Source organism: Drosophila erecta, unplaced genomic scaffold (genome assembly GCF_003286155.1).
Source record: "Drosophila erecta strain 14021-0224.00,06,07 unplaced genomic scaffold, DereRS2 tig00000092-arrow-pilon, whole genome shotgun sequence".
In the NCBI taxonomy this organism is placed as follows: Eukaryota; Metazoa; Arthropoda; class Insecta; order Diptera; family Drosophilidae; genus Drosophila; species Drosophila erecta.
The window spans coordinates 5133305-5151954 of record NW_020825207.1 but is presented as its reverse complement, the minus strand read 5'-3'; the positions used below and the strand labels follow the sequence as shown (position 1 = coordinate 5151954).

The 18650-nt window shown below is 44.4% G+C and overlaps 4 protein-coding genes across 9 annotated transcripts; 2 read left to right on the top strand and 2 right to left on the bottom strand.

Annotated features, from left to right (window-relative positions):
* Window positions 1-4108: 4108 nt before the first annotated feature.
* Window positions 4109-7164, bottom strand: LOC6546845 (spondin-1). Its single transcript, XM_001975911.3, has 6 exons — window positions 6962-7164; window positions 6517-6908; window positions 6247-6459; window positions 5935-6192; window positions 5723-5888; window positions 4109-5667 (listed from the first exon to the last, which is right to left on the bottom strand). Exons 1-6 carry the CDS (start codon window positions 7125-7127, stop codon window positions 4142-4144), a joined length of 2721 nt encoding a protein of 906 aa, XP_001975947.2. The 5' UTR covers window positions 7128-7164; the 3' UTR covers window positions 4109-4141.
* Window positions 7165-7426: 262 nt separating this feature from the next.
* LOC6546846 (spondin-1) lies at window positions 7427-11362 on the bottom strand. Of its 2 annotated transcripts, none has more exons than XM_026980307.1 (7): window positions 11345-11362; window positions 10423-10609; window positions 9938-10326; window positions 9414-9875; window positions 9176-9347; window positions 8980-9101; window positions 7427-8906 (listed from the first exon to the last, which is right to left on the bottom strand). In XM_026980307.1, exons 2-7 carry the CDS (start codon window positions 10598-10600, stop codon window positions 7608-7610), a joined length of 2622 nt encoding a protein of 873 aa, XP_026836108.1. In that variant the 5' UTR covers window positions 10601-10609; window positions 11345-11362; the 3' UTR covers window positions 7427-7607. The 2 variants fall into 2 exon arrangements, with proteins under 2 accessions (XP_026836108.1, XP_001975948.1); XM_001975912.3 differs by having other exon boundaries at window positions 10423-10622; window positions 11345-11360.
* A 402-nt stretch (window positions 11363-11764) lies between these two features.
* On the top strand, window positions 11765-15085 carry LOC6546847 (GRIP1-associated protein 1). 4 transcript variants are annotated; one of them, XR_003407863.1, is made up of 11 exons: window positions 11765-11845; window positions 11910-11980; window positions 12049-12376; window positions 12441-12689; window positions 12746-12906; window positions 12971-13350; window positions 13414-13743; window positions 13811-14024; window positions 14083-14285; window positions 14369-14457; window positions 14526-14568. XR_003407863.1 is itself a non-coding variant. In XM_001975913.3 (10 exons), exons 1-10 carry the CDS (start codon window positions 11827-11829, stop codon window positions 14920-14922), a joined length of 2352 nt encoding a protein of 783 aa, XP_001975949.2. In that variant the 5' UTR covers window positions 11765-11826; the 3' UTR covers window positions 14923-15085. The 4 variants fall into 4 exon arrangements, 2 of the variants coding, with proteins under 2 accessions (XP_001975949.2, XP_026836138.1); XR_003407862.1 differs by having other exon boundaries at window positions 14369-14461; window positions 14526-14564; XM_001975913.3 differs by lacking the exon at window positions 14369-14457 and having other exon boundaries at window positions 14526-15085.
* Window positions 15086-15348: 263 nt separating this feature from the next.
* Window positions 15349-18646, top strand: LOC6546848 (sodium-dependent nutrient amino acid transporter 1). Of its 2 annotated transcripts, XM_026980799.1 has the most exons (6): window positions 16371-16576; window positions 16641-16923; window positions 16979-17198; window positions 17259-17636; window positions 17695-18433; window positions 18503-18646. In XM_026980799.1, exons 1-6 carry the CDS (start codon window positions 16451-16453, stop codon window positions 18644-18646), a joined length of 1890 nt encoding a protein of 629 aa, XP_026836600.1. In that variant the 5' UTR covers window positions 16371-16450. The 2 variants fall into 2 exon arrangements, 1 of the variants encoding a protein (XP_026836600.1); XR_003407908.1 differs by lacking the exons at window positions 16371-16576; window positions 16641-16923; window positions 16979-17198; ... (1 more) ...; window positions 17695-18433; window positions 18503-18646 and adding exons at window positions 15349-15423; window positions 16340-16369.
* Window positions 18647-18650: the final 4 nt, after the last annotated feature.

Genomic DNA, 18650 nt, shown 5'->3' with positions numbered 1-18650 from the left:
TTTCTGAAGTATCCGTAAAAAGTGTGGAAAAATATCTGCGCCAGAAACATTTAGAAGTATCCGATTAAGATAAGTTGAGTTATGGAGTATAGAGCTTCAGCCTTGGGACATTTTTCAATTTCTTTGAATTTCTACAACATCATACATCAGAAAAATTAAAAAAAAAAAATGTATAAAAAATACTTTCTAAATTTGAATGCAGATTTTTAGAGAATTGCGCCAGAAAAATTTAGAGGTATGCCACTTCAAAATCCGATCAAAATAAGTTGAGCTATGGAGTTTAGAACTTCAGCCTTGGGACATTTTTTAATTTTAGTGAATTCCTATACCTGTATCACATCAGAAAAATTACAAAAATATTAAAAAAAAATAAATTTCTAAATTTGAATGCAGATTTTTAGAGAATTGCTCCAGAAACATTTTGAGGTATGCCACTTCGAAATCCGATCAAAATAAGTTGAGCTATGGAGTATAGAACTTCAGCATTGGGACATTTTTTTTCGAAATTTAGCAATATCATACATCAGAAAAATGACAAAAAATTTGAAAAAAAAAATTTTCTAAATTTGAATGCAGATCTTTAGAGAATTGCGCCAGAAACATTTAGAGGTATGCCACTTCAAAATACGATTAAGATAAGTTGAGTTATGGTGTTTAGAGCTTCAGCCTTAGGACATTTTTTAATTTTAGTGAATTTCTACAACATCATACATCAGAAAAATGACAAAAAAATTAAAAAAAAAAAAAAAATTTCTAAATTTGAATGCAGATTTTTAGAGAATTGCTCCAGAAACATATTGAGGTATGCCACTTCGAAATCCGATCAAAATAAGTTGAGCTATGGAGTATAGAACTTCAGCATTGGCACATTTTTTTTCGAAATTTAGCAATATCATACATCAGAAAAATGACAAAAAATTTGAAAAAAAAAAAATTTCTAAATTTGAATGCAGATCTTTAGAGAATTGCGCCAGAAACATTTTGAGGTATGCCACTTCAAAATCCGATCAAAATAAGTTGAGCTATGGAGTTTAGAACTTCAGCCTTGGGACATTTTTTAATTTTAGTGTATTCCTATACCTGTATCACATCAGAAAAATTACAAAAATATTAAAAAAAAATAAATTTCTAAATTTGAATGCAGATTTTTAGAGAATTGCTCCAGAAACATTTTGAGGTATGCCACTTCAAAATCCGATCAAAATAAGTTGAGCTATGGAGTATAGAACTTCAGCATTGGGACATTTTTTTTCGAAATTTAGCAATATCATACATCAGAAAAATGACAAAAAATTTGAAAAAAAAAATTTCTAAATTTGAATGCAGATCTTTAGAGAATTGCGCCAGAAACATTTTGAGGTATGCCACTTCAAAATCCGATAAAAATAAGTTGAGCTATGGAGTTTAGAACTTCAGCCTTGGGACATTTTTTAATTTTAGTGAATTCCTATACCTGTATCACATCAGAAAAATTACAAAAATATTAAAAAAAATAAATTTCTAAATTTGAATGCAGATCTTTAGAGAATTGCGCCAGAAACATTTAGAGGTATGCCACTTCAAAATCCGATTAAGATAAGTTGAGTTATGGTGTTTAGAGCTTCAGCCTTAGGACATTTTTTAATTTTAGTGAATTTCTACAACATCATACATCAGAAAAATGACAAAAAAATTGAAAAAAAAAATTTCTAAATTTGAATGCAGATTTTTAGAGAATTGCTCCAGAAACATTTTGAGGCATGCCACTTCAAAATCCGATCAAAATAAGTTGAGCTATGGAGTATAGAACTTCAGCATTGGGACATTTTTTTTCGAAATTTAGCAATATCATACATCAGAAAAATGACAAAAAATTTGAAAAAAAAAAAATTTCTAAATTTGAATGCAGATCTTTAGAGAATTGCGCCAGAAACATTTTGAGGTATGCCAATTCAAAATCCGATCAAAATAAGTTGAGCTATGGAGTTTAGAACTTCAGCCTTGGGACATTTTTTAATTTTAGTGAATTTTTATACCTGTATCACATCAGAAAAATTACAAAAATATTAAAAAACAATAAATTTCTAAATTTGAATGCAGATTTTTAGAGAATTGCTCCAGAAACATTTTGAGGTATGCCACTTCAAAATCCGATCAAAATAAGTTGAGCTATGGAGTATAGAACTTCAGCATTGGGACATTTTTTTTCGAAATTTAGCAATATCATACATCAGAAAAATGACAAAAAATTTGAAAAAAAAAAATTTCTAAATTTGAATGCAGATCTTTAGAGAATTGCGCCAGAAACATTTTGAGGTATGCCACTTCAAAATCCGATCAAAATAAGTTGAGCTATGGAGTTTAGAACTTCAGCCTTGGGACATTTTTTAATTTTAGTGAATTCCTATACCTGTATCACATCAGAAAAATGACAAAAATATTGAAAAAAAATATATTTATAAATTTGAATGCAGATTTTTAGAGAATTGCGCCAGAAACATTTTGAGGTATGCCACTTCAAAATCCGATCAAAATAAGTTGAGCTATGGAGTTTAGAACTTCAGCCTTGGGACATTTTTTAATTTTAGTGAATTCCTATACCTGTATCACATCAGAAAAATTACAAAAATATTAAAAAAAAAATAAATTTCTAAATTTGAATGCAGATTTTTAGAGAATTGCGCCAGAAACATTTTGAGGTATGCCACTTCAAAATCCGATAAAAATAAGTTGAGCTATGGAGTTTAGAACTTCAGCCTTGGGACATTTTTTAATTTTAGTGAATTCCTATACCTGTATCACATCAGAAAAATTACAAAAATATTAAAAAAAATAAATTTCTAAATTTGAATGCAGATCTTTAGAGAATTGCGCCAGAAACATTTAGAGGTATGCCACTTCAAAATCCGATTAAGATAAGTTGAGTTATGGTGTTTAGAGCTTCAGCCTTAGGACATTTTTTAATTTTAGTGAATTTCTACAACATCATACATCAGAAAAATGACAAAAAAATTGAAAAAAAAAATTTCTAAATTTGAATGCAGATTTTTAGAGAATTGCTCCAGAAACATTTTGAGGCATGCCACTTCAAAATCCGATCAAAATAAGTTGAGCTATGGAGTATAGAACTTCAGCATTGGGACATTTTTTTTCGAAATTTAGCAATATCATACATCAGAAAAATGACAAAAAATTTGAAAAAAAAAAAATTTCTAAATTTGAATGCAGATCTTTAGAGAATTGCGCCAGAAACATTTTGAGGTATGCCAATTCAAAATCCGATCAAAATAAGTTGAGCTATGGAGTTTAGAACTTCAGCCTTGGGACATTTTTTAATTTTAGTGAATTCCTATACCTGTATCACATCAGAAAAATGACAAAAATATTGAAAAAAAATATATTTATAAATTTGAATGCAGATTTTTAGAGAATTGCGCCAGAAACATTTAGAGGTATGCCACTTCAAAATCCGATTAAGATAAGTTGAGTTGTGGAGTTTAGAACATCAGCCTTCGGAATTTTTTGAATTTCTACAACATCATGTACCAGAAAAATGACAAAAAAATTGAAAAAAAATATATTTCTAAATTTGAAAGCAGATTTTTAGAGAATTGCGCCAGAAACATTTAGAGGTATGCCACTTCAAAATCCGATTAAGATAAGTTGAGTTGTGGAGTATAGAGCTTCAGCCTTGGGGCGTTTTTTAATTTGTTTGAATTTCTACAACATCATACATCAGAAAAATTAAAAAAATTTTTTTTTAAATGACTTTCTAAGTTTAAAAGCAGTTGTTTTAGAGAATTGCGAAACAAAAACAGTTAGATGTATGCCACTTCAAAATCCGATTAATCCGAATTTTTTCAACATCATAACATTAAAAAAATGTAAAAAAAAACAAAATAGAATGATCCTGATCAAGGATATATATACTTTATATGGTCGGAAACGTTTCCTTCAGTTTACATACTCTTCAACGAGTCTAGTATACCCTTTTACTCTACGAGTAACGGGTAAATTAAAGAAACGCAATAGTCTTCTGAATCGACTGTCAGATACCCTTAACGCAATAATGCACAAAACATAAAGTAAATTTAATCATAATTATACCATAAATTAATATTTATTCTCTTCTACTTTAAATACTTTCAATGCTTTAAATGGTTCAGCCGCCATACCGACCGATTCTGGATGAGTCGTATCTGCTCCTGGTCTGAGACATGGGTTCTCCAATGTCCCCTACTTCTCTTGTTTGGCCATAGGATCTACTTCCTGCCAGATCATAGGACCTTACTCCCGTTTGATCATAGCTTCTTCCTCTCGACAAGTCAGAGGACCAATTCTCTGGTTGGTCATAGGATCCACTTCCTGTTTGCTTATAGGACTTACCAGCTATTTGATTATATGATCTACCAAACGTTTGATCATAAGATATACCTCCCTTTTGATCATACGGTCTACTTTCTGTTCGATCGTAAGATGTTCCACCTCTTTGATCAAAGGGTGTACCTCCCTGTGGCGGTTGGTCATAGGATCGCCCACCGTACAAATCCATGGCATCGTTTTCGGTTCGCTCCATGTTTATTTGGGGCTGCAGACAGGTGCCCTCGCAGGCCGTCAGGGTGCGGAATCGGTTTCTATTCTGATCACAGTTGTCCGTGGTGAAGATCTTGCACTCGTGATCTTCATGGTCATAGAACCAGAAATTGCTCACCACCTCCGGTTTGTCGAAACAGGGACGCGTCGAGGCATATGGCTTTTCAAAGCAATAGTCTTGAATCACATTATAGTTGCCATTGCTATCGCCGGCAGTGCCCTCCACATCCTCCTCCTGACTGGGATATCGTCCTTTATAAGGAGAGCGAGGCGTGAAGCTAGGAGTATTGTAATCATTGTAATCACTAAAACCGGGTTTATTGCCCACGATTTTGTCATTGCTGTAGCTATTTGTCGGATGAAAGCCCTTGCCATAACCACCCAAATTGTCTAGTGGATTATAAAGAGGTCGCTGTGTATTTTCTATCTGCTCGAACGGTAAGTTTGGGGACTCCTGTGCGTTATCTCTAGGGTTGGGAGGAGATTTATCTGTCCACATGTTATAGGGCTTTCTATTCCATGCCTGGTTGCCCGAGCCTGGACTGTTCTGCTCCTGTTTACTGTTCCAAGAGGGGGTTTTACCCATGTAACCTCCCTGATCAGTCTCTCCGAAAACATCTGGTTCCGGGAAGCCATCGAGTTCGCCATTATCCGGAATGGTGCCACCACAATCAGCTCCATTGCACTCTCGAGTTTCCTCGAGGGGTATTCGCATCACAGACAAACAGCGCTGCCTGGCCTGCGGATTGTAATAGTTCCGTGTGCGAGTGGACAATCCTCGGCCGCATGTCTTCGAACACGGTGACCACTCGCCCCAGTTGCTCAGCTGGCACTCGGCCATTGAGCCACCACTTGGTGGATTTTCCATGCCCATCCCAGGCTCCTCTGCTTCCACTTCCTCCTCCGCTGCCCCACATTGGGTTCCTTGGCACTGGCGGAACTCCTCCAAGCGTCTATCGCAGTTGAAGTTGGCTGCTAGATTGGGACTCTTAAAGCTGCGCTGACGTTGGGAGTAGCCCTGGCCACAACGCGTACTGCAATTGGACCATTCGTTCCATGGGTGTACAGCGCACTCCAGCGGTCCTTCCTGGGGTACTACTACGAAAGATCACCAACGGGACTTGCTAGGATTACCATAGCGATCACTTACCCTCTTCGCACTCCCTAATGTAGAGTTTCTTTCGGGTCAAGTAGAGCGTGGCCAAGGGTTTCATTGTGGCACCGGAGGCATCGTAAAATGGCGAACGATGGTCGCTGGGATACGACGATGTTATGCGGCGCACCACATCCGGTGGCACTTGTGGCTCATCTGAGGACTTTAAAGGCGATAAATGTAATTCATACTGAGCTATATTCACCTACCATGTACGAAGGCCCCGAATCGGTGCCAATGTCCCAGGGATACAAATTCAACACCTTCCGCTCCAGCCAAGTACAGTTGCTCAGGCAGAGCTCCAGTCCAGCCACGCCCAGTATCCAATCGGGTGAAGGATCAATCTTGGTTGCCAGCGAGATCTGATGATGTACAGGATCCAGACGAGCATTGGCCAAGGTTGTGCCATATGTTCTCAGCCGATGGGGAATTCCAGGAGCCTTTATAATGGTCCTTACCTCGCCATTCTGTTAAAGACTCCAGGATGAAGCGAGTTTAAAGTGAGATATTTGTATGCCTACTTGAGTGTTCTCCCTGATCTCATTCTCCAGGGTTCGTGTAGCTCCGTGCTCGGCCATCTCCTTCATGCCCTGGCTAGCTCTTCCTCCGTAGGCCCAGTAGCGATAGCTGTGGCTATGGGAAGCACCAATTACCTCACCCAGGCGTGTGCGCCAGTCCTCAGCGGGAAAGTCCTTCCAATGCGTGTTCCTCGTCCACTTTCGCTCCAGAACGATCTAAGAGATACGTCACTTTATACACAATATCACCAAGGCCTGAGGAGATGTTCCAACCTCATATTTGGCTTCATCGCAGGCACAGCAAGTTTCCAGTGGCGGCGTTAAGCTGTTTAGTTCGTCGATTTCCTCGGGACAAATCCGCTTGGTCAGGAAGCCGTCGTCCAGGAACCATACATCACGATGTTGCACCACACCAGCCTTGATCAAGACACATCCGCTGTCCGGATGACGCGGCGCTATCCAGGATACCGAGATGTAGATCTTGGCATTCGTATTTGTGCTCTCCACCATGTTCTCACAGCTGGTACTGAATCGGGTGTCTGCGACTCCCAGCAGTTCAAAGTGACCGGTCATATCCCGACCACTGAATGCAGCCGACGGATCCTCAGCCTCGACAACCAAGGTGAAACTCACGAATTTCATGTTTATAGGACAGGATAATGAGACTTTTAATGATAAATGTTGAAGTGAACGCTTCAAGACCACCCGAGACCCTCACCATTGTACTGATGCTCTGGCACATAGGTCTCTGGATTGCCATCGATCAGGATCTTGAAGTTATCATCCACAGGCGATCGTGCGCCACTGGCTCCCTGGGGTATCCGATTGCAGACTCCTCGAGCCTCGGAAGACAACAAAATGAGGAGCACAATGTGGCGCAGCATTTTAGAGATCCGTACTGGGTCGAGGCTCAACGACGACTGACCAAAGTTGGCTGGTAGCCGTCTCCATTAATTGATGAGTATTTTCAATTTATCAATTATCCCGTAAATGGCGCTCTCGACTTCGACAGCTTATGGCATCTTGATTGAGTTGCCATCAATTAGTAATGGTTTGTTTTTATGGCAAGCGTTTCAATTGGTGAATTGCGCCCGGGTTCTTTGAACTTGCAACCCGGCGAAAATCACTTGTAAGCTGGCCACAGTTGCTCAATAGAACTGGGTCAAGGTTAAACTGAATCGGAATTGGAATTACCACGCGAACACAATTCTGTTTTATTTTTTTAAATACATATACATAATCTGTGGCGGGGAAAACTTGTGTAGGTAGTCTGGAAAGTTGCATATACTTGTATTGAAGGATATTCATGGGTAATGATTACATAGTTGGACTATAACTAATACTTGTAGCAGTTAATGGTATGTTCACCACCGCTCTGGATCATCGTTGCTGTTCAGGAGGCACGGCATCATCACGCACTTTTCCATGCGGACGCGATCCTTGCACTTGAAACTCAGATCGGTGTTCATTAGGGTTCGGGTGCGCTGGCGAACGGCATTATCGCCACAGGTGGCGGTGCATGGTGTCCAGGCGGACCACTCCGAGTAGCGACACTCGTCCTGCGTCTCCGGTTGCGGAGCTTTCACCACATGCCTCCGCTCCCCGAATCCCCGACCACTGATGGAGTACATGTCATCACACCGCTGGTAGCAGCGATCCAAACGTACCAGGTGCTTGGGACACGGCTTTCCGCCGTACTTCGGAGTACGGAGCACGCGACGCGTTCGCAACTGGAAGCCATCGCCGCAGGAGGCGTTGCAACTGTGGGAAACCCAGTCGGAGACCAGGCAATCAATGGCTGGAATGCCATCGTGCTGGAGTTCCTGTTTGTGGCGCGGCAGCCGACATGTCTCCTCGCACTCCTCCTTGGACTTGAATTTGTTGCGATTCGTGTCACAACGATCCGACCAATAGATGGCACACTGGTCACTCACATGGTCGTAGTACCAGAAGTTGGCCACATCGTTATCCCGACACGGACTGTCGGTGAGCTCATCGTAGCAGAAGCCGGGCACGATGGTATCGCAGCTGGGATTGGTGCAGTTAACCTCCTCGTGCAGCTTGATGTGTCGACAGGGATCCTGGCCATCATCATTGGGATCAGTTACTCCGTACACCTGGTTGTTATTCCACACCTTGCGAATGCGTTGCCGTTTGCCCTGCCCACCGCAGGGCCCCATGCACGGCGAGAAATCCGACCAGGGAGTGACCCCGCAAACCGGTGGTATGTAATCCTCTCTCCTCTGACTGTAGCTCTCGAAGTTGCGGAATATGGAGCGTTTCTCAGCGGATCCACCTCCGTCGCCGCCGCCCTGTTCCTCCTCCGGCTCTCCAGCAACATCCGCGTTCTCAATGTCCCCACCGCATTCCATTGCCTCGCAGATCTTGGTCTCATGCAGACGCACCTTGCTTGCCTTCTGACACTTCTTCTTGGCCTTCTTGTTAAGGTAGTGCCGGGATCGGGTCATCTCGCCGGTGCCGCAGGTCACGGTGCAGGAGGACCATTCCGACCAGTCAGACAAACCGCACTGGGGATCGTCGCTGCTGCCAGGAGGAGGTGCCACCTCCGGCTCTCCGCCTTCAGCTGTCTCCTCATTGAAACCCGCGCACTTGTGTCCCACGCAGTTCTTCTCCTCACGCAGGGCATTGTTGCAACGATGGCGCTAAGGTGTCAAAATGAATTTATAGTACAGCTAAAGATCTCAGCTTCCATATTCTATATGACGCCTTAATTACCGAAGCCAGTGCTGGGTTCTTGAACTCCCGGATTCTGTACTGCTTGCCGGGACCGCACTTTGTGGTGCACTCATCCCACCTGGACCACGAGTTTGTGGCGCACTCAGGCGGCACCTGTTCCGCTGCAGGAGAAATGTATATAGTATATATATTCACAACATACTTATACTTGTATGTATGATTACATTTCACTTACAATCGGAGGACTCGCAGTTTTTCTCGTAGAGTCGTCTGCGATTGATGTGCAAGGTGGCCAGAGGTTTCATCTGGGCGCCAGTGGGATCGTAAAAGGGTGAACGGGGATCGTTGGGGAAATTGGACTTGATGCGGCGGACTACATCTGGAGGCACCTGCGGCTGGTCAGCGGACTGAAAAATATTATTATTACCTATTATTAACTATACGAAATACGAAATTAAATTAAATTAAACTACCATATAAGATGGCCCACTATCGGTGCCCGCATCCCAGGGATACAGGTTGTGCACTTTGTTCTCCACCCACGAGCAGTTGGGCAGGCACAGCTCCAGGCCGGAAACACCAACGATCCAGTCTGGAGAGGGATCCACCATTGATACGAGGGAGATCAAATGGTGGTTGGAGTCCACGCGGAATACGGCAAATGTTTTGCCCGTTACATTCGGATAGGCAATGCCCCTGGCCTTGATGATCGTGCGAATGTGTTCGCTCTGATCCTTCAGCTCACTCTCCAAGGTCCTCGTGGACCCATGCTCTGCCACCTCGCGCAGCCCCTCGCTGGCCAGCTCTCCATACTGCCAGAATCTGTAGTCCAGAGTGTGCGAAGCCCCAATGATGTCGCTGAATCTGGTGCGCCAGCTATTCGCTGGGAAGTCCTTGGGATGTGTGTGACGCGACCACTTGCCTTCAAAGGTAAGCTGAAGAAGGAAGTTGAGGAAGTTTAAGTTACCTCGATATGGTAGTAAGAGAAGAAACCCACCTCATATTTGGCCTCGTCACAGGCACAGCAGGGATCCACGATGCTGGGCTGGGTGTCAATGTCGTCCACCTCCTCCTCGCACATTCGCTTGGTGAGGAAGCCATCATCCATGAACCAAACATCCCGATGCTGCATCACTGTCGCCCTCAGCAGGATGCAGCCCTGTCCCGGACTGGATGGCGCCACCCAGAACACATCCACGCGTGTCTTCACGTTCGTGTTGGTGTTCTCCACCAGGTTTGGGCAGCGCGGACTGAAACGGGTCTCGGCGAGATCGCCGATCTCCCAGGTGCCCAAGGCATTGGGGTCACCATCGCCGTCGCCACTCTCCGAATCCAGGGCCAGCATAAAGCTTATAAAGCTCAAGCCAGAAAATGCACTGAGACTTACTGAAAAAAAACAAAGAAAAAAAAACAGGGGGGCATAAAAACCAAAATCTAGAAATTCGTTAATTTAATTTAATTCAAAGCAGCTTTATCACTCACCATTATACCTTTGACCAGGCACATAACTCTGCGTATTTCCGTTCACGGACAGCACATAGTTATCATCCACCGGTGACTTGGCTGCTGTGACTCCCGGTGGAACCCTAATGCATCCCTCGATCCGGGGAATAACTCTCGCCAGTGCCAGCACAATAGTAACACATTCCAGAGCTTTCATTTCGAAGTGCTGCAATGCAAAACTGAGTTGGAATACAAGTTTATAGATCATTTTGTGCAGCCACGTGGTTGGGGAAAAACAATTTCTGACCCCCATTCGCCCAGCACTTAATTGTCTTAATTATTCGCATTGGTATCGAATGTCAATGGCAACCAATGGACATAAACTTCCAGTTTCGAATTGAACTTGAATTCGTAGAAACAGCCTTCAATTAAATGACTTTGCGTGATCTCGCACACAGTGCATACTGCCATTTTCACAGACACTTTCCATTTCCTTTGAGATCCGAATTATGCCAGCTCAATTGCCATGCGGAACTTGAACTAGGCGGGCTGTTGGTTGTTTACCCCTTTGAAATCGGATCGCATTGCGTATACACTCCTATGTGTGTACTATGTAGACCGTCTACGTCACTGATTAAATTCAATTGAAAAACGCGCCGACTGTCTACAGCGAATTCGAGCAAAGTAGCAGTACCTAGAGGGTGAGAAAACCCCATTTCCAATGGATTTAATCATTAAACGCACTTTTAGGGCTTCACCTCGGTACTGCACTTATATTGTAAAACGCGCTTTCGCCATTTCACCAGCACAACAGGTATGATTTAGTTGTTTCGAGAAAATAAGTTAACAACAAGGTATTTCAGTTTGTTTTTGAAACTCTTGTTACCCAGTATGGATGGATCGTAAATGAAACAAACCCGAAAAATATGCTTTCAGTGGAAAATCCAAACTAAGAACTTACCCGCTGGGCGCACGAACAGCAACTGAATGCAAATTTGCTCGCGTCGATTATTGGATGGACGATGTGCATCATTCGGGACCGACGAATGGATTACATGGAGACCCCAGAGAGGGCGAAACTGCGCTCTACTTTTGCCTCCCATTTAGCTTGGTTTCCGCTACTTCCAAAGATTCGCATTTGTTGATAGAACCCATTAGTTCTCATACGCTCATTCTAAACAAACAAGCAGCACCCAAAAACACCGGGTACATTGGAACTGACTGATCCCAAATGAAAATTTCGCTTAAAGTGTGCGTTGAGTTTGATTTCAGGTTACTTTCTCGAAACAACACGTTGGATCAGTGAGAAAGTATTTTTGTACCGTTTACACTAGACGTAGTTCGCTTGAATTATTAGGAAAAAATTTTGTATATTGTTTTTTTTTGCCTTTTTGATCACATAAGTCGTTGATTTCCGAAACTTGAGCCAAGAATAGCACCGTGATGTCGCATCCTGTTCGTGGTAAGTGCGGTAACTCAAGCGCCATGCGAATGTGGGCTTCACATATCCGTTTGATCCTGGTTAGGTAACAAAGCGTCCTTGCTGAGGGCGAATGGAAAGGCAAATGATAAGCAAGCCCCTAACAATACCACTTGGGTGAGTGTAATGTGAGAGGGGGGTGTAGGGTTTTCCACAGGGCATGAATGGCTTTCATCTTTTCCCAGACCCGCACTACCACATGTGGTGGAATCTTCTCCACGCCTCCCATTCTCAAAGACGACGACAGCTTGACCAGACGTTGCATGGCAAGTCGCATTCCAGTTGGCCGTAGAACGAGTCCTGAAAAGTCGGTTGCCCAATCGCGAAACACTTCCCCGATGCGGGCTAATCCTTCGAAGAAAGTACTGCCGTGTGTCAGTGCGTGTTCATTGCCAAATCGACGGGTCGAGCCCGAGCATAAAGTGACCGAGATCGAACGGAAATCTGTGGCGGATGAGGTGATTTCCAAGCGGAACGTGGTTCCAGCACAATTGCATAAGTCAACGGCAGGCGGTGGGTATCGAATCCTTTCCCGAATTCCTTGATCCTTTCTTGATGTACCTTGATCCTTTCACAGTACCTAAGCAATTCGCAAACACTGATAAGAAATCGCATCGCCGGGTCCTTGAGTTGAACAAGTTGCGGGTCTTTGAGGCGCAGAAAGAGAAACTGGAACACTTGCAGTCCGAGTTTATGCACAAGATCCGGTTCCTGGGTCCGGAGCTCCAGAACCAAGGAGTCTTCAAGTTTGTGTCTCTGACCGTTAACGATGAATGCAAAGTCGTGGTCCACAATGATGATCTGCTTCGATTGCCCAAGAATATTCGTAAGCCTTTTGATTGTCCAAAAGCATCCAATACAATTGCATATCTTTATGTTTAGCCACCGAAAGTATCAGTGACTTGAAAAACCGTTGTCGCGCGATTGTAGATCAGGGATTTATGCTGATCTACGAACATATACCGAGTATTCAGAGGACTAAAAATGATTTTGAGGCTCGTGAAAAGCGCGAGGAAATACGGTGCAAGTTAGCTGAGTTATTGGCAAGTTATCTGCAACCGATATGCACCAGCAGCAAGTTGAAACTATTTTACAATGCTTTTTTAGAACCGAAAAATGAATTCCATTGTCGAGGAGATCGACGAGTTGTGCGGTCCAGGTAATAAATCCGATTCACCCAACAAAAGTCTCTATCGCGAGATGGCTGAGCTGCGATCCCAGAAGCAGTTGATGGAGAGTCGTTACTTTGACGCCAAGAAGGAGTACAATGACCAGATAAACCAATTGCGGGCCGAGTACGATGCCAAGCTGGAAGATCAGCTGGCCAGTCGGGATCAAGCCATGGCGGAGCTGAGGAAGAGTCTGCGGCGAAGCGAGGACGTGATCAGCGACCAGACCATGCGACTGGCCGATAAAAATTCCAAGCTGGTTACCGAGGATTCCACCATCGAGGCGCTGCGTTCCGAGCTATCCACGCTGAATACTACGTAAGTTAACCGGTCAGCTCGGTATTACAGGTTCTTGCAGATCTTTCCTTATATCGTATTTAGAAATCAGCGATTGATTCATCGTCTGGAAGACGCGGACTTAGGCATGGAGCGTGCCCGCAATTCCATCGAAAAGAATTTGGGACAGATCAGCGACCTGGAGGGCGAACTGAAGGAGGCCCGGGAGCTCATCGTCCATCTGCAGAAGCGTCCGGATGTCATGGACAAGGGCGTTATGGAGAAGGACCTCATTATTGCCGATCTGAAGCTGCAGCTGCAGAATCTTGAGCAGCACAAGAATGTCCTGAACAAGCAGGTGTGCAACGCATTGAAGCAGCATGGCGACTTCGAAGATCTGAGTGCAAGCTATGAGAAAGCTCTTAAGCAGATATGGTAACCACCTGCTTAAATATCCGCCTGTAAACTATCTGATTCAAATATCCTTTGCTTGCATCACCAGCGATCTAAAGGAGGCGCTAAATGTTACCAATGCCAAACTGGAAATACAATCCAACGATTTGTCCAGGATGCACCAACAAATGGAGATCGATCAGAAGCTGCTGGAAGCTCGAAGCGAATTGATCACAAAGCTGCAGAAGAACGAGCAGGATAACCGCTCCAAACTAGACCAAATGTACTATCAAGTTAGCGAGAAAGACACGCTGATCAATCAGGTCCGCCGATAAGGGATTTGGCTAGCCCCGCTTATGCTTATCCCTCTTCCTCCTGCAGGTAAACAACCAGCTGAACTCGAAGGAGGAGGAGTTCCGGAATCTCTTCGGGACCCTCACGCACAAGCAGACGGAGGTGAGGAGGCAGGAGCATGTCATTAAGTTGCTGAAGGAGCAGAATTCACGGGTATCCTTGTTGCGAGCCACTCAGGACGAGCGGAATGCCTCGATGGAGGAGGAAATCAAGAATCTCAAGAACACCCTGTAAGTTCATCAACCTAACCATACGAGTTTGAATAAAAGTTCGCCAGCCTGCAATTACTTTACACGAATAATCCCCCTGGCAGATATTCAATAACGTTAGGGCCATATACCGTGGAATGAGGTTACCGTCAATTGAAGGCCTTATTTCAACTGGCCCAATTTCCAAAGTATTGTGAGTAAGTGATGGCAATGCAGCGAACTTTTTGCTTAGAGTGTTAATAAAAATGATTACAATTTTAGCCGTGATTATGCCAGATTAATTATTGGCAATAATGGTCAGCATTTTTTCGAAGTTGTGCCAGCTGGCGGAATGGAGGGCATTAGAAGTGGTGGCCAACGCGAGCAAGTCGACTTTTCCAGTGAGTTTCTGCAGCAGTCCCAACTGCAAGAGCTGGAGATGTCCAAACCACGTGCTCGAATCTTTGAGCCACTGCAGCATCAGCTGTTCCCCCCCGAAAACCCAACCCCCAGTCCACGGCGTAATTCGCCGCGGCATTTAATCCGCTCGCGCTATCAACTGCAACATCCGCGTATCCGTACCACGAGTCCTCAAAGAGATGCGAGTCCCCAACCTGCCCAGCCTCCTCAGCCTGCTCAGCGATTGCGGCGACACCAGCGATCCCGAGGGCAACGCTAGAGAACCGATTTGAACAACCAACCGAACAACCTAACCAAAACCCAAAAGGCAATGCGCAACATGGAAATTCTTAAGATGCACAAACCAAATTTATTGTAATCGTTGGCCAATGGCACTTTTTTTTGTACCCACACCCACAGTAGTAAGATGTAATTGCAGAAATCTGGTTAAGTCTCGTTTAGGGCGGCGGCCTGATCAATCGTTAAGCTTCGATTGGTTTAGGAATCTGAAACTGGCACACTTAATTGAGATGATTTGGATATTTAGGGCAGGGTCGAAGTTGCAAATTGAAACATGCGTACATTTGCATTCAGATATTTGAAATACTCGTTCTTCAGGAAGTGTGGATGTTTTTTCGTTATACAAGTCCGCTTTTGCCGCTGCTGTTGCGTAGGCTCCCTAGGTTTCCTAGTAGATTATCTGGTACATGTCGGTTAGTCGCATCAAGAAGCTCGTTAAGAACGGTTCGCTTGGAGTCCCCAGATTGTGTATGCTGCCGAGGTACTCATAAATTTATTGTGTGTGTGGTGCTGGTTGCAGATCAAATAGTGCGTTTTTAAGTGAGATAAAAACAAAATAAAGTAACGAAATGGTTCCCACAAACTTTGGCTTTATACCTTGATCCCAGCCAATTGTGATAAGGCAACCCAAATGTGAAGCACCCAAATCTTTTCCAAGAGCTTGTGTCAACATTTCTCGTCTGGCTGTTAGATTTGAATTGGGTTGAGGAACTGTGTGTACTTTTGAGTCCTAACACTTTGCAGTCGACAGGCATGCCTACAGATAAGAGATTCTTCTGGCGATTCTTCGGATTCCACAAATATTTGGAGATACCTTGGTGCCAGAGCTGCTGAACATAGAGGACATGTCAAGTGCTGTGATTTGTGGTCGCGTTGAACTGTCGATGATTGCAATTTGCGTATCAGCGAAATGCAGCAAGAGTCATAAATTACATTTTGAGATAGGTATATTAATTCGTGCCAACAGATTTGTGATTTGTATGGAAGCGAAATAATTAATCAGCTTGGTATGAAATTTGAGAATAATTGAGCTGTGATATCTTGTCAACAAGAGAAGCTAAGAGGGGCTCGGATATTTATCGATACAAATATAGATATGCAAATTTCTGCTGGTACCGGTCGTCATATATAGGAATTAAGTTTGAAGTTCTATTTTTGGACCAGCTAAACGATTAGGAGCTATAAAATTCAGAGTAAACAAATTCATAAACTGACGAATTAACGAAAGTCGCCTGTCGTCAGCGTTTGGCATTGTTAACCAACTAGTTTTTGGCGAACTGGATATAGCTTCATCGCGTGATTGGGTGACTAGCCCTTAAGCGTCATGAATGCTATGAAGTTCTTGGTTACGTGAACTTGATATACTGATCTATTTAAGCTGAGCTATTGCGTTTCAGGCCTTCTTGTGTCTTGTGGCCGTCCATCTGGATACATTTGAGCTTTTGTGTTGTCTGCTGCCTGCATTTCATTTGTTGTCTTGTACCTCAAATTGGCTGTAAACCTAAAACATGGACGATGCTGCAGAATACCAGAAACTTCGGCGAAACATGCAGGGAGCTCAAGGATCGAGTGAAGGACATCCAGGATCGCATGATGGCATCAGTACTGTGATCTACAGCGCGGAAGGCGAAGAGGTGAGTGCACTGCGATTCCATTGGACATAGGACATACGGCATAACATATCCTGTGCCCTAAAAGCTTGCCATAAATTGTGAGGCGGAATCGGAGTCCTCTGGCCAGCGAGATCAGTGGAGCAGGGGAGTGGAGTTCCTGTTCTCCTGCATCGCCTTATCCGTTGGCCTCGGCAATGTCTGGCGATTTCCCTTCATTGCTCTGGAGAATGGCGGTGGCGCCTTTCTGATACCCTACGTGATTGTGCTCCTGCTGATTGGCAGACCGGTCTACTATCTGGAGGTCATCATTGGGCAGTTCTCGAGCCGTGGTTGCATCAGGGCCTTTGATATGGTGCCTATAATGAGGGGTGAGTATGATGGAATTCATTCCTGTCATGGTTGCCATTTCTTACATTCGTTCAGGAATTGCCTATGGTCAGGTGTATTCGACCGCCTTGGCCACAACCTACTACGCCTGCATTATGGCATTGACCATCCGGTATTTGGTGGCCAGTTTCAGCGAGGTCCTGCCCTGGACATATTGCCTGTTGGAATGGGGCAAAAGTTGTGTGGCCACAGGAGCCACAGCTGCCAATGACTCATCCATTGTGCAGGGGGTTTCCTCTGCCGAACTGTTTTTCACGTGAGTTTGGAGAAACATTTCGGAATGTAGAATCCTTCATTACCTACCCAAGAATTACAGGCAAACGGTTCTAAGGGAGCCGGAAACGCTGGAGGACCATGGACTGGGTACTCCCAGTTGGGATCTGGTCTTGTGCCTCTTGGCCACATGGGTGATCATTGGCACGGTTTTGTCCAAAGGCATCCACAGTTCTGGGAAAGCTTCCTATTTCCTGGCCCTGTTTCCCTACGTGATCATGATCGTACTGCTCATCCGGGCGGTCACATTGCCAGGTGCCTGGCAGGGAATTGTGTACTTCCTGAAACCCCAATGGTCCCAGCTGCTCAATCCGCACGTGTGGTACGCGGCCATCACCCAGATGTTCTTCTCACTGGCCATCTGCTTCGGAACCCTGGTCATGTACGCCTCCTTCAACGATTTCAACAAGAATGTACACAAGTAAGTTGACTCACGTATTTCATTTGTGATCACTTTTATGCTCACCCTTCCTTCCCAGGGATGTAATTATAATCACCACCATCGATTCGCTTACGTCCATTCTGGCTGGTTGCATCATCTTTGGAATTCTGGGCAACCTGGCCTTTGAGACCAACACCAAGGATATTTCGCAGGTGGTCAAGGGCGGAGCTGGCCTAGCATTCATTTCCTATCCAGAGGCCATTGCCAAGTTCAAGTACCTTCCCCAACTGTTCGCCGTGCTGTTCTTCTTCATGCTCCTGGTATTGGGCATAGGATCGAACATTGGAATGGCCTCGGCTGTGGTGAATGTGGTTAAGGATCGATTCACCCATTTGCCGCATTGGCTGCTGGCCGTGGGCGCTTCCATAATTGGATTCCTTTGTGGCCTGGTCTACATGACTCCGGGCGGACAGTTCGTACTGAATCTTGTCGACTTTTATGGCTGCACTTTTATAGCCCTGGTCTTAGCCATTGCCGAGTTGCTGGCCGTGGGCTGGATTTACGGCGTGAAGCGCATCTGCAGCGATATTGAATTTATGCTGAATGTGAAGACAGGCTTTTACTGGCGCATCTGCTGGGCCCTGGTGGCACCTGGTCTGATGTTCCTGGTCCTCGTCTACATGCTCTTCAGCTACGAACCTCTGCTGTACAGGGGTGTTCAGTATCCCCCGGCCTACTATATGGCTGGCTGGATTATCTGGGGACTGGGTGTGCTGCAGCTGCCCTTCTGGGCCTTGGTCACGATTTACCAGCAGCCAGGCAAGACTTTTGGCAGCGTGAGTAAACAGAATAGATATCTTTGGAAATATATGTATATGTATCTTAATGTATCTTAAACCCAACAGAAATTCCGAATGGCCATGCAACCCACTTCCAATTGGGGTCCACTGCAGACGCAAAAGTTCGAGGCCTACATACTCCATCGAAAACGCGAGGCGGACTTCCAGAGCCCACGTGGCGGATACTTGTTCGACAATATCTTTGGCTAATGGA

Coding starts and splice junctions, on each gene's coding strand:
- LOC6546845 (XM_001975911.3), bottom strand. CDS start 7,127: ATGCTGCGCCACATTGTGCTCCTCATTTTGTTGTCTTCCGAGGCTCGA. Junction 6,460..6,516: donor GCGATGAAGCCAAATATGAG/GTTGGAACATCT, acceptor CGTATCTCTTAG/ATCGTTCTGGAGCGAAAGTG. Junction 6,193..6,246: donor AGATCAGGGAGAACACTCAA/GTAGGCATACAA, acceptor AGTCTTTAACAG/AATGGCGAGGTAAGGACCAT.
- LOC6546846 (XM_026980307.1), bottom strand. CDS start 10,600: ATGAAAGCTCTGGAATGTGTTACTATTGTGCTGGCACTGGCGAGAGTT. Junction 10,327..10,422: donor GCCTGGTCAAAGGTATAATG/GTGAGTGATAAA, acceptor GTTTTTTTTCAG/TAAGTCTCAGTGCATTTTCT. Junction 8,907..8,979: donor AGAACCCAGCACTGGCTTCG/GTAATTAAGGCG, acceptor TTGACACCTTAG/CGCCATCGTTGCAACAATGC.
- LOC6546847 (XM_001975913.3), top strand. Junction 12,690..12,745: donor TCGATTGCCCAAGAATATTC/GTAAGCCTTTTG, acceptor CTTTATGTTTAG/CCACCGAAAGTATCAGTGAC. Junction 12,907..12,970: donor GCAAGTTAGCTGAGTTATTG/GCAAGTTATCTG, acceptor ATGCTTTTTTAG/AACCGAAAAATGAATTCCAT.
- LOC6546848 (XM_026980799.1), top strand. CDS start 16,451: ATGGACGATGCTGCAGAATACCAGAAACTTCGGCGAAACATGCAGGGA. Junction 16,577..16,640: donor ACAGCGCGGAAGGCGAAGAG/GTGAGTGCACTG, acceptor GTGCCCTAAAAG/CTTGCCATAAATTGTGAGGC. Junction 16,924..16,978: donor TATGGTGCCTATAATGAGGG/GTGAGTATGATG, acceptor ACATTCGTTCAG/GAATTGCCTATGGTCAGGTG.